The following is a 14,586-nucleotide window of genomic DNA, read 5'->3' as shown; positions in this document are numbered from 1 at the left end:
AACATTGGCCTGCCTTCATTTGTATGTACTAAATACACTGGATATAAAAATGTATATCTCAGATTACCTGGAGTGAGCGGGGGGAGGGTGAATAATGGCCACGTGCCGTCATTTTAGGACCCTTTAACTTCCATTTTATTTTCATATAATCAAACGTCTTGTACTTTTTTTAAATAAACCATTAGGTTGTAAAATATTGTGTTGATGACTGAAAACTTAGGTGAAGTCATGATTGAGAAAATTCTCACACAGTACCTTAATCCAAATATTATACGGACTATAATTTTTTTTTTAGTTTTCAATGTCTAAATGTATTTATTAATCACAAGGTCTCAGTATTTGTTTAAACACGTCATGCTTCGTGGCGGTTTCATTTTTCAACATTGTCTGTGTGGCGCAAAAACACTTACATTTTCTGATTCTACATACTAGAATGTTGCATGCATCTCAGCCGCTGCCTTCGCCATGACAAGCGTTCAGATGTGTTGTGTGTGGGGAAGATCAGTGTTCCGGGTTACTCTAAAGAAGCGGGCTGGAGTTCTCACAGCGGTCTTAGACAATACTGGCGGCTTACACCAACACCGCCAACTCATATTTTGCGCTTTCAAGATACACTGCGGATAAAACCGAACTGTGAGTATGTGGACTTTTTTATGAACGGACTGTTATTTTGGTTCTAAGGTGAATACGCTATGTTAGTAAAACAAAATAAAAACAAAGAAAAAACTTGTAGGAGTGTTTTATCCCATCGGATCGAGCATTAGGACTGGCGTGAAAAGCTAGGTAAGCTGTAGTAGTAGAACCGGGTTTGTTTACTATTGCTGCACGACCTTTATTTAAAAATCAGAAAGTACTCTTATCAATAATGATTTTAAATAATCGACTTCACGAGTATTTTTTAATGTTTTTTTCTGGTAAATGATCAGACTGCGATCAAAGCCACCCAACTGACCCCACCCCTTTCCGTGCGTCCTGTGCAAGCTGGAAAGGCAACACCGTTACCAGTGATGAATCAATTAAATACACGCTCAACTAAAAACCAATTTATTTGCAGTATTTGTAAGTAGACAGGTTTAATTTAACCCCCATATTTAATAGTTTCGCAAAAATTGTGACTGTGACTTAGAAACGGTATTTCACACGTACTGGCCTTACATGAATTTCCAGGTTCAATCACCTCTTCCCTTGTTTGAACGATCATTTTTGTGCTTTACGGGTCCAGTTCATCTATTAGTTTATCGCAGCAGCCTCCCCCCTTCAAAGGTCTATTAGTCAGGATTAAGAAAAGGGACCTCTAGTGGTTAAGTAGATGGGACGAGTGTGTATTGTTTGGATCCATGGCATTCCCCCACAAAGCACGCCTGGAATCTACGGTGGCCAGCGGTGTTTACGTGTTTACGGTGACCAGTGGTGTTTAATTGGTGTTCTAGTGTCACCGATGAGTTCACTTCTGAGTGATGAACTAGACTGGTTATTAAAAATACCTAATTATTTTTAATAATTTGTTGAATAATATCAGGGCTCTCAAGTTTTGGATTCATGCCAGAGTGTGAGAGTTGTTGACGGGGGGCGAACGTTAATTGTTGAGCGGGGGGGGGGGGGTGTATGTGGCGAACGTCAGTTGTTGAGCGGGGGGGGGGGGGGGGGGGGGGGGGTTGTATATCGCGATCGATCGCCAGTGGAGGATATAGATATGGATCGGAGGTAAATAAACTAGATTTTTTTTCTCGCCGTGTGAAATCGGAGGTGTAGCGTGTGAAGACGGTCAAATGCATGTGTCACACGCTCAATGCGTGAGACTTGAGAGCCCTGATAATATACATGTTGTTAACCGAATTGAACCGTGTGGAAGCTGGTATATCAGGGTGGGAGTCCTTGTATGCATCAGGAGAAGGATATAAGCAGGTGGTGATCTGGATATGCGACTGTAGTCCCCGGTTTTGTTTTGTAACATGAAACGTGAACTTTGAGCAGAACAGTTGTAGAATAGGCCTATAACACAAATTCAATCACCACCAGGACTCAAAACGGCAAAAAGTAGCGCCGACTGCAACACCCAAATTTGATATTATACTAACAATCTCCTCGTCACCTCCTTTATGTCGTCTGAAACTTAATGTGAATGATGCGACGGCGACATAGGCCTACACAATTATGAATAGGGTAGTGTTATATGGAAGTAAAAATGTTGCAAAATCTATAAAAGGTTAATTTCATTCTGTTCAGCAACTAGCCATTGCATACTGTTAGTAAGACTTCGGTGGTAAGCAGTTTGTCAAACTGTATGCAAGGTTTGTATGGCAAGGCAAGTTTAATTGTAGGCCTATAGTACATTTCATTCACATGAAAATTCAAAGTGCTTAACATAAAGAAGAATAATATTAAGAGTATACAATGTCTAAAAGGTTAAATTATGTAGACTGTTGAAAATGAAATAGGTACAGGTATTTATACAATTAAAAGGCAAAAATGAGTCAATGTTTTAATATATTTACAGTGAAAATCATAAAACACATCAAAGCTGGAAGGGAACTGAAATGTTTGTTTTAAAGTGGCTGGTCTTTGGGCTCCTCTTCTGTGAAGATAGTTGCAATAGCAGAAGCTCAAAGCTGCCTCACAATGCTTTAATTCTACAAGAGGCCATACTGGGTTTGTATTCATCCAGCATGTAAGAGATGATAAACCATTTAAAATTCATAAAGAGATACAAAATTTTGGAAATCAAGCCTGTGTCTAAATGGAAGCTAATATAATGTCCTGAATTTTGGGGTAATATGCTAATATTTGTATGCAGGTATCCAGATTATTCTTTTTGAATAGTCTTAACAACTACAATGGTTTTGCAAGATACCTGACATGAATGAAGAAAGGGAACATAGATATATAATTTGTCCATATTTTTTTATTATTGAAAACTGTGGCAATTGATATGAATGTCAAAAATATTTGTTTTCTTGCCAAGCTAATGCAGTAATTATGCAAATATGTTTGTGTTTAAGAAGCTTTAATAGATGCGATGGTTTGGGACAAGGTTTGGTCTGTCATGGTCCAGATTCCTTGATGTTCCATTGATGTCAATTCAAAATGTTCATTTTGTTCATTCATAGAAAATGTGGTGCTTTTGGGTCCTCTTCTGGCTGTCTTTTGCTATGGGTAAGTTTAGACTAATAGACAAACTTAGATATTAGAGTCTTTGAAGTAATTATGCTATATTTTGATGAAAACTTAGCATGCTGGTGTTATGTTAACCTGCTGAAGCAGCACCTACAATGCCTTTCCATCAGTTCTGAAGACATTCTCACATATGCAGAGTTCTGAAACCAAACTGCTGAGGGATGTGATTAAAGTGTGATTTAAATTGTACAATAAATCTGGCTCCCTGAACTCCCTAGTCTCACTCTATCTTGTGTTTGTGTATATATGTGTGGAATACCATTTACACACACACACACACACACACACACACACACACACACACACACACACACACACATATATATATATATATATATATATATATATATATATATATATATATATATATATATATATATATATATATATATATATATATAATATAATATCTGTTATAAATATTTATGATCATATATTGACCCATGACCCATTTTCCTCTTTCTCTGTAGACTCCTGTGCCGTTAGAGTTGGGATCTTAAAAGTGCAATATGGGACTCAACTGAGTCTCAAGCTTAAGAAAGAAACCACCTCATTGGAGTTCAGCTCTGTGTATGAAACTGAGAAGTTCGTTATCTGGCCCAGCAGTATGAAACACAAAAGTGGGCTAGTGACAGGACAGAATAGTGACAGGCGCTATATAGTTAACTCTGCCACATTTGATGATGGAGGTAACTACACCCAGAGGAACAGCTGGAAGAGTGTGGTAGACATTGTTACAGTGAGGATTGTGCGTAAGTATGTTTTGGTCTAATTTAAACATCTTTCTCTAAGCTTTTTCTACTTTTTCCTCTATGCCTTTGTATGTCGTGTCCATATTTTCACCACATTTTCATACATTCTAAAAGTACAAAACTGCTTTGGTTCAATGTCTAATGGTCTCCTTCCCAAATGCTTTTAAAGCATCGATAATGAAGAAGGAACATGTGGCAGGGGAGACTTTGAGGATTCCATTGAGAGGACTTACAAGCAAGCAAGCCACCCTCAATTTTTACAGCCAGGATCTGAACCTCACCCTGGTAAACCTTGGGTTGCCTGTTGGCAACACCCATCCTGACTACTATGAACGGATCATAGTGAATGCTGATACTATCCAAGTGCTTCATGTCAATATGTCTGATGTGGGCAATTACACACTCAGAGATGATCAAGGTCGCATGGTCTTTGTTGTCAGTTTGGAACTCGTTGGTAAGTTGCCACTATTTACATCATTTCAGCATTATAGGTGTTTCGTCAGTAAAATCAGTGAAGTAATGGTGGTGTATAGAGTCTATACTGTATTTCCGTCTTTGCTGAACTGAGAATAATAATGTGTGGCCTTGTTTGCTAGTCTATGTTTATGTCTGTGCCCATCTTTGTTTCTGAAGATAAACACAAAACTTTGAGTCCCCTGGTGGCTTTGATGCTCCTGCTGGGAATCCCGGTTGGTATTTGCTGCTGCTGTAGGAAGAAGCTCTTTAAAAAAAGCAGCCAGTCCACCACAACAACCATCCTACAGTCTGGGACCCTGGTTCCCCCACCCGGGCCTCCACCCTCCTACAGCACTGTTGTGGTTCCTGCAGTCCCTGGCCCGGTAAGATCCCAGGACACAGCAAGGGTTGTTTATTGAAGGCATTTATGAAGTGTTCAAATTATGGAATAGCATATTTTTGGTTTTCTGAAACTCTATTGAGTTGTTGTGTTTTATATATCTTTTTAATGCAATTATTCTTGGATTTTTACTGCAATAGTGTAGCCACATTAAACAATGTTGTGTTGAACTGCATTACTTATCAACGTATGAATGAATGTATTGGTGTCAGGGTGGGTGGTGTAAGTATGTTTGCATTGTTAGTGCTGATGCTGTTAAACCGGTCCGCCTACTAATTACGTTTTTTCTCTGTTGAGGCGTGACTGGAGGGAGAGTGTTTTAAAATTGGTGTATACTATGGTGTATTTGTGATATCTGATTATTTATTTCATTTGTGTCTGTTTATTAATTATATACATGGTTAGCAATGTCTAATGTCAGTGAGTGAGAAAGTCTGCTCAGCACTGAGATTTACAGTAAAATCCATTTAAATATGTTGGTCATAGTTGTATGGCATGTTTGTGATGTTGGATTACAGATAAACACTCCTGCCTATCCTGTCCCAGGGGAGAGTACGGTTCATCCTCCTCCAAACCCTGCATTTCCCCCTCAGGCCTTCTATGGTGGGCAGCCCGCCATGCCTCCTAATCCTGTGAGTCATACAAACACATCTCTCGGGTATGCTTCCCCAGGGGGAAATGTTTAAAGGCACAATATGAAACTGCTGGAATAGGCTGCCAATAGTACAGCACTAGTACAGTAGTTTCTACTCATTTGAGTATACCTGAACCTGTGCAATATGCAGAAACTAACAAGACAAATTAGAAAATGTTTTTTTTCTGAAAGCTCTGTATACTGTTTTCTGTTTGCTAGGGCATTATTTCTGGATACAGCCATGAAAACCCTGCTTATCCTGTTGCCCCTGGATTTCCTCCTGCCCAGCCATCCCAGTTGAATGCTTCTTCCTATGGCCCACCAGCTCCTACTGTATGGTGGTTCCATTCACAGATATGTCTTTTGTTCTGTCTATCATTCTAATCAAGCTACAGTGCCATGCAAAGGTTTGGGCACCCCTGATCAACATTACTGAAACTGTTAAGCAAGTTGAAGATAAAATTTTTAGATTTAAGGAAAAAGGAAAGAGTACCTTGCACAAAGGTATTGGAAGCCTAGGAGATTTGAGCACTCAGATAATGTTGATAGAGCTCTCGGACCTTAATTAGACTGTTAGGGTTAGGTTTGTTCACAGTCATAGTTAGGACATTTCAAAGCATTATAAAAATACAGACTCCTCTAACTTTGTCCCAAAAACCAGCTGTCATGAGTCCTTCTAAGCAGCTGCCTAGAACTCTGAAAATGAAAATGGTTGAGGCCCAAAAAGCAGGAGAATGCTATAAGAAACAAAAAATTTTCAGGTTGCTGTTTTCTCAGTTGGAAACGTAGTTAACAGGAACACTGTAGGTCAAGATAAGGTCTGAAAGATCAAGAAAATGTTCAGAGACAGCTGCTTGTAGGATTGCTAGAAAGGCCAATCAGAACCCCTGCATGACCGCAAAAGACCTTCAGGAAAACTTGGCCTACTCAGGATTTGTGGTCCATTGATGTACTGTTCAGTAACATGCACAAGTATGGCCTTCATGGTAGAGTCGTCAGAAGAAAACCTGTTACACCTCAAAATTCATCAGAAGTTTGCAAAAGAACATCTTAAACAAGCCTGGTCCTGTGGACCAATGAGGGTAAAACTGAACTCTTTGGCTGCAATGGGCAAAGGTATGTTTGGATAAAACAGAATTTCATTAAAAAACCTCTCCAACCGTGACTGCTTTGAGATTGTGTTGCAACCAGTGGCACAGGGAACATTTCACAGATAGAGGGAAGACTTAGCTGGATCCAAACATGGCACCATCTGTTGATATAGTTGAATAGAGGATGGCTTCTATAAATGGATAATTATCCTAAACACACTTCAAAATCCACAATAGACTATCTCAAAAAGCCCAGGCTGAAGGTTTTACAATGGCCCTCACAGTCCCCCGATTTGAATATCATAGACCTTAAAAGAGCAGTGCATGCAAAGACAGGCCAGGAATCTCACAGAACTGGAAGACTTTTGTGAGGAAGAATTGATGAAAATACCTCAAACAAGAATGGACTCTAGGCTGGCTACAAAAAGCATTTACAAGCTGTGCTACAAAGATGGTGCTCCTGGGTACTAACCATGCAGGGGGCCCAGATCTTTGTCCCTTTCCCTTTAGTGATATTTTGAAAATGTAAGATGAAGAAAAAAGGTTTTGTCTTGACTTTACAATGGAAATGTGTCACTTTAAGCCTTTTGATGATCATTTCATCTTCAACTTGATTAACCGTTCACAGTAACAGTAATTCTGACCAGGGGTGCCCAAATGTTTGCATGCCACTGCATGTTGAATGTCCCTGCTTTTATAACAAAATATCTGTACTGAAGATTGTTGCATGATGGTCATGGTGGTGGATGGGCTGTAAAAAGCTTAAGAGCTACAGTAGGAGCGAGCATGGCTACAGTCATGGCTACAGTCGTGACTACAGTCCTATCATATCTTCGGGGCTCCTGCTGGCTATTCTGTGCTTGCTACTGCTGTAGGAATAAGCTCTTTAGAAGTAGCAACAAGTCCACCACCACAACCATTTTATGGTCTGGGACTCTGATTCCCCCACCTGTGCATCCACCCTCCTACAACACTGTTCTGTAGTCCTTGGCCCAATTTGAGCTCAGGGCACAGCAAGGGTTGCATTTATTGGAGGCATCAGTTAACTGTTCAAATTACAGAATAGTATATTTTTGCTTTTGTGAAATGCTGTGCTTTGTGTCAAATATTCAATTATTCCCAGATTTGTAAAGGTACTATCTCAACACCCAAACACTGTGGTCACTCTAAGCAATGTTGCAATGCAATGCATTGAATGCAGGTGTCTTGGGTATCTGTGCTTTGTGAGAGACCTGATTCTAGTAAACCAGTTTGCCTACTGGTTCAGTTTTTTCATTTGGTAGAGGAATGCTCACACATTTCTAGATGATCTGTGCTAACATATATGATGATTGTGCATTATTTATAATGTTTTAAGACCACAGTGTTTACACTGTTTGTAGTATGATGATATAAAAAATTGCATGGCTATTGTTGGAATATTTATGTCCTTAAACATAAAACCATGGTTGGTAAATCCTATATGTCTATGTTGGTCATGGTTATATAGCCTAACAGTGTTTGTGATCCTGGATTCCAGAACATGGCTGCTTACCCTCCCCCAGGGTTAAATGAGGTTCATCTTCCTCCCAACCCTGCATTTCCACCTGAAGCATACTATGGTGGGCAGCCTGCCATGCCTAACCCAGTGAGTCTCTCACAAACACGAACGTACATCTCTTGGGTGTGCTTGCCATGAATTGTTTATGGTGGTGTGTACAGTGCCAATAAGTTCTTTCTTAGTTCATGTGCTCACAGTAATCAAGAATAATTTGAAAATGTTTCTCGTAGCTTTCTACATCGTCTCTTGTTTGCTAGGGCGTCAGTTCCGAATCCATCCATGAAAACCCCACTAATTATCCGGTTGCCCCTGCTGTATGGTTGTTTTCTTTCAGAGACGTTTCCTTCACCATAATCTGAGAGTTTTTGAATGTCACTACTCTCATTAAACTTCTGCACTGAGTGCTGTTGCTCGTTTATGCCCATGTTGCTGTGTGGTTGTGTTTTACAGGGTTTGGCTCCAGTGATGTTCCACGCTCCGGCTGGTCCTGCTTCAGTCACTGCGGAAATGAACATGAATGAAATGTCTCCTGCCACTCCACTGTTACCGCCTTCTCAGCCCGAGGTACCGCTGGCGTCTTGCACGTTGTTTGTAGTTTCTCCTTCCTTTTGTCCGTCTGGCTGGTTTTGCTTTTTGTGGTCTTGCTTTCCTTTTCATTGTTTTAATCTGAGCGTTGATTTTATTTGGTGGCATGTGCACTGTAGTTCACCGTTATTGCACTGGTCAAGCAGGCCTCAACTTGCGCTTAGTAACGGCCTACGCTCACTGCTGATATACTGGCAGAGCGGGACTGTAGCCACCGTTGCTGCTTTGATGCTCCTCTGGGGGAGTGTAGAGATGCTTGAATGTCAACGGGAGCTGCTGTCTCATCTAGATGACTGTGGTTACCACCTTGAAGTGCAGTGGCTTCCTTCATTATCCTGCTCCTCCTAGCACCTCGTTTGACTTAGTCATCCAGTCCAATACTAATGAGTAGATATGTTGATATGTTCCTTTAACATTTCTTTGCCAAATTATAGTTTAATTTGCAAATCTTGTTCTATGGGCCATGGCAGTGTCAAAATTGTAATTTTAACAAAATTAACATTTCGAACTCTGTAACATCTGCCACATTCATTGGGCTCTTAAAATGCTTATTCTTCAATCGTTCTCCTATTCTAATGCACACCAAAACCCAGCCTATTTTTTTTTTTACACAAATAATCTAAATTCCTCACGTGTGCTAATTAAATTTTTCCCACTTACTGATCTCAACGTTACAAAAACCTATTACCCAGCCTGTAAATTCACTAAGTACTCGATTGACTGTTTTCATCTCATCTAGTCGGTAGACTTTCCCACTCATGTTAAGGGAATCATCCTCAATTTGGTTTGGTTTTGGTCTGTTCTTGTTCATGTCTTATCTTGAATCTTCATTCTCTCCCCTTCCCTGGTTTACACAACATACTTATTTTGGTTACGGTATTTTTGCATTCCCATCATTATTCAATTAAATGACTTATTTATTGTGGCAGGGCACACTGCTCTGGCTCAGTCAGTCACCATTGCTCGGGCTCTTCTACTATTTCTTTACAGAGTTCTCCTGCATCTCCTGATGCCCTTATGCTACAGTGCCTAACAGGTCCCTTGCCGACCATGACGAATCTGCTCTTCTAAAAACTAACAATCTCTTGCCAGTCTCTCTCCCTGCTTTACTCCAAAGCTTTGTAATGTAAAACAGGCTGGTCGTTATGGAAGCTACTGCTTGAAGAAAAACAATGTCCATACAGTATCTCATAATTATGACAGTCATAATTGAGATAATAATATCATAATTATGACTTGGTGTAAGTCATAATTATGAGATACTAAGTCAAAATTAAAAGACAATTATGAGAAAGTAAGGCATAATTATGAGGTACTGCATGGATTTATTCTTCAAGTGGTGGAAATAGGCTTCCATTGGTCGTCGTTTGGAAAACTAAGAAATGTAACATCTCTGTCTAAGCAACGTACACGCAGCAAAATCTTATACTAACAACAACCAGAATTTAAACACTAATTCGCGACATCTCCTTCTAACAGTTGCCAGGTCATTTAGACTTCTTCAAAACTAAATTTTTTTTAAACAAAATCTCCAACATCTACAGCTCTTTACCAGCCCTACTGGTCAGGCTTCCACACACTTATTAATCGCATCTCCTTGGTCATGTTCCCTCCATTTACAAGATTGCAGCAGTTAACCATATTTAAATAAATAAAAGTCTAGTCCCTATTAATTTTGCTAATTATTGTCCCACCAAGTAATGCCTGACTGTAGACCAGAATACTGTAGCAGCATTTGTTTACTCCCAATACTACCACTGGACTAGCTCAAAAGGACACAAACTTTGTCTTTGCACAGCTTCCAAACCCTTTATATTCAATTTAACCACCCACACACACACACAGACACACACACACACACACACATCTATAATATAATAGAATAGCATTTATTTGTCATTGCACAACAAGGTACAGCGAGATTGGTACCACCGGGGATATGGTGTAAAGCACTGTGATCCCAGGGGCGGCCGCAGCGTCATAAACGCGCTGCCGTCTCCAGAGATTGGGGGGAGAAACATAGAGGGATAACATTTGGAGGAGACAAAAAAATATCACAGATTATTCTCTCAACTGGACAACACTCTGTGAACATGCAAAAAAATTCCCATAGCACAAACAAGCATTGATAACACAGACAGTCAAGCAGTGAGAGGCGTGTTCATCTAGACAGGGGAGGGGGGAGCCAGAGGCCTGGTGCACAGTTTTTGTGTCAAAGTTCGTGGTGGAAAGCGAGAGCAATCCTGTGACAGTCTCTGTGTGGGGGAAGGAGCAGGTAACCAAGACAACAACCTTCAGGGAGAATTTTGTTTGGGCGCCTATGTATATACGAGAATGCTGAATTTAGCAAGGAGCCCGTCCTTGAGCATGAGAACTCCTCTTAAGTCAGCGGTCTCCCAACTGATCCAACTTCATGTAGAGCAGAGACCCACCATGATCGAATCCAAGCTTTTACTGACAGTCACAGTCTGCGTTTCGACAGCTTTACCCATCGCATTGGGCACTTTTTGTGGCTGTTCGATAACTGACCCCACTCTTTTAAAATACTAATACTTTTAATAAATACTGCATAAGTGCTAAAGGTGCTGTACTGATGACCGTGCAGTCTATGCTGGTGGTGGTGGTGAAGGATTAGAGGTAGCTTAGTATAAATATCTAGTGTAAATTGATTCCTCGTGCCTCATTCTAAATCTTTTCTATTTTTTCACTGTCTTTTCCCCCTCAGTGCTTTAATTGTTCATCTCCTTCTCCTAGGTGAGGCAGGGCTCCTATACCAGTGCTGATATCCTGAACTCTGACTCTGCAGTCCAATTCAACATCAACACAGGGAAGGACACTACTTCCAACTTTCTGTAGTTTTCCTGTTTCCCATGGGACCGTCAGCAAAAAAACAAAAAAAAAAAAACCAAAAACAAAACACATGCAGGGGCAAATAGAACCATTCTTTCTAAGGAGGGTATAATCTCCATTTTTAAATGTTTAAGGCTAAAACTAATTTGACGACTCATAAAGGAATGGCAGTGTCAATGGACACTTGAATGCAGGTTTATGACTTTTATTAACATATCAGAAAAGTATGCAAAGGGGAAGGCTGAATTCATGGGTTAAAGACCTGGTTTCAGACATACGGATACGGATGTACTGTCGTGTTTTAGGTGTGTCAATTGTATAGGGCTGCAATGGTTTCCAGGTGTCGTTGATGACAGGATAAATATACTAGTACTGTGAAAGCATGCCAGTGATCTGTAATGTTCATTGTACCATTCAGTGTTTTTTCCTGCTTTAACACACCTGGTTCATCTCATCAGCTAATTGTTGAACCCATTGTCAGTGGAATCAGATTTATTTAGAATCTTTTTATTTAGAATGATTGTATTGTGATATCCATTATGCAAGTTTAACTGTCTTCAATATTATATACATTTGAAAGCAGTATGTAAAAAGGATGTACTTACTGTGTTTTAATGATGGTTACCTGATACTACCCATGTATAATATCCAAAGTTATATCTGGAAGTGAAAATCCTGGACTTGAACAATGTTCCTATTTCATGTAGCCCAATTTGTGGAATACCATCCTTTTTATCGAACACCTAAATATTAAATGCATCTACATATCTAAAATAATAAGGGGTAATCATGCATTTTTAGTGCCCCTGAAAAGGTAAGCATTTTTGGGCAGGGCATAAAATAAACACAAAAATGTATAAGCCTACCTGAGTTGTCCTGAGCTTAACTGTTACACTGATACAGCCAGATGATTAAGGTACCTCTGGTAATAAGACATGTCATTTCTGAATGGTGAGGATTTTAGTATGTCGGCTGTGAACCCTGTTCACCAAACAAGTAAAACTAAATCATAGTCTTTAATAAAGACTATAAGACACCATAAGCAGATCCAGTTCTTGAGATGAATGAATGAAATTGTGGATTCAACAATATTTTTTAAGAAGGGATTTTAAACCGTTCACATGACTACTCATCACCATTTTATCAGTCACATTACTTATACCTCCAGCTCATTTGATTCCCAATGCGTTTTAACAGTAATTAATTATAAAGAAAGAGTTTGTGGTTGCCAAGAGATTAAGGCTAATTTTGTGTTTTCCTTGTGCCAACACACCTGATTCAGTCCTGGGACGTGAGACTTTTGAGTTAGTCATATGACTGTCTTGAGGAAACATATGGGGAATTGGATTTAGTTTCTGCCAGAACTATTCGTTTTTCCTCCTCTTTTCCATCTCTCTTAGCCGGCTCTCCAGCACTTTGACTTTCGCCTCTATGTTGGTCGTAGCATCCTTCCGAAAACGGAAAGACGATGGTCCAATGCCAAACAGGACGCAGGCAAACACTAGGACACCTAATCTCATTGCTGTAGTTTCAGCACTAGCTCCGGTGTCACTTAGAATCAACCCAAACATGGCCACAGCAAAAGTTATTTTAAACAGCCACAGCGTACTTCTCACAACCCCTGCAACCAAGCTGACAGCCAAGGACAGGATCCAGTAACCGACCACCACCAGCAAGGCCCACTGAGTGACGAAGACCACACCTTCAGGGGTGACGCGCTTTACAGGCAGCTTGGCTTGACAAAAAAAGAAAAAAGAAAAGTGTGTATCAGTAATCATGCTTTAGAAATAACTTTAGAATTTGTGCTTTTACGTTCATTCAAGTGGTACACAGAACAACATTTCCGTTCACAGCCATGTCTGTGTGCTATTTAAAGTATCGACAACATTCACCATCGATTCCTGCTGCAGCAAGAACTTCAGCTATGTATACGCCCGCCACGTTCAAAGCGTTAGCCATGGCCTCCGAGGCCACTTTTACGGCATTCCGTACGGTCTGCAGACATCAAGACACGTTAATCTTGAAAATATAGACATATTCCACAAGCTTATATACGGGACAAAACGTCATTTATTAAAAAATTGAAAACAAACAGAACACCTAACCCGCTTACCTTTATGGATGTATCGACTGCCTGTTTGCCGCATAATGAAACCAAGTAACCATGCGCGTCGTCGGACAGGCTTGTTACAGTCGCTCGGACAGTTTGCCACATTGTCGAAGCTGTCGGCTGATTTTCTGATCCCAAGTTGACATTAAAACAAGTCCTTATGTTTAAAAAAAGCATCACCATGAAGAGAACTCTTGCCATTTTAGATTCCCCCAAACCCTTCTACAAACTCAAAAGTCTTTTCTTTTATTTCTATTCAGGGTTGTTCTATGTTACTACTTGGCTGGGTATATAAAAACTTGAAATGGTACTCTTGACGAAAACTAGCTTACGACTTTACAATAACCAATCGTAAAACCAGGAACTAGGACAAACCCTGGAAAATGAAAACGAAGCAACACGTGGTTAGCGTGGAGTGTTGGGCAGGCCGGTGTTTCTGAAATTTCTTCGTTTAAATTTGTTACTTTAACACCAACCAAAATATAGCGTCAGCAACTTTACTGGCTAACTTCGCTTCTTCTCTGATTAAATACGTTAACAGTTGTCACCACATGATAGTATGGCCTACGCTTTGAGGGGGGCGGTCTAGTTTAAGAAGCAACAGAGCTGCCTATCGACAAAGACAGGAATTTCACAAAATTCTTAACTCATTACTTCAGTATAAGTAAACGTTTTTCCGCACCTGCATGGCGACAATGGCGAGGAAAAACTACCTACGAGTACGAGGAAGAAATCTTCAGAGGAAACAAGACAGGGAGTCCAGAAACTAAAGAAACTAAATAAATATGAACAAATACGCAATTGAAATTATTTTGATTTCTAAGTCAATTCTTGTGATCTGATAGTAAGTATATGTACTGTTTAATGAAATTATGCTTTCTATCCAGTTTTATAAATCGTTGTTTTCTGCAGTATGTTACTAAGGAAGGCATATCATTTGGAGGTGTTCTGGTATCGGCACATTTATTTCTTCAGAAGTAGCAGTTTAAGAGGG

General features: G+C 39.9%; 2 protein-coding genes across 2 annotated transcripts; one reads left to right on the top strand and one right to left on the bottom strand.

Moving 5' to 3' along the window:
* The first annotated feature begins 468 nt into the window (after positions 1-468).
* Positions 469-11,549, top strand: LOC143476057 (uncharacterized). Its single transcript, XM_076974021.1, has 10 exons — positions 469-633; positions 3,108-3,153; positions 3,645-3,926; positions 4,096-4,380; positions 4,560-4,765; positions 5,301-5,414; positions 5,636-5,749; positions 8,027-8,134; positions 8,498-8,611; positions 11,387-11,549. Exons 2-10 carry the CDS (start codon positions 3,111-3,113, stop codon positions 11,486-11,488), a joined length of 1,368 nt encoding a protein of 455 aa, XP_076830136.1. The 5' UTR covers positions 469-633; positions 3,108-3,110; the 3' UTR covers positions 11,489-11,549.
* Positions 10,501-14,228, bottom strand: tmem109 (transmembrane protein 109). Its single transcript, XM_076974022.1, has 3 exons — positions 13,596-14,228; positions 13,375-13,477; positions 10,501-13,217 (listed from the first exon to the last, which is right to left on the bottom strand). The coding sequence occupies exons 1-3, from the start codon at positions 13,791-13,793 to the stop codon at positions 12,847-12,849; spliced, it is 672 nt and encodes a 223-aa protein (XP_076830137.1). The 5' UTR covers positions 13,794-14,228; the 3' UTR covers positions 10,501-12,846.
* Between the last annotated feature and the right edge of the window lie 358 nt (positions 14,229-14,586).

This window comes from Brachyhypopomus gauderio, chromosome 15 (genome assembly GCF_052324685.1).
Source record: "Brachyhypopomus gauderio isolate BG-103 chromosome 15, BGAUD_0.2, whole genome shotgun sequence".
NCBI lineage: Eukaryota > Metazoa > Chordata > Actinopteri > Gymnotiformes > Hypopomidae > Brachyhypopomus > Brachyhypopomus gauderio.
Note: the sequence above shows the minus strand (reverse complement) of the source record. Positions and strands in the feature narration are given on the sequence as shown.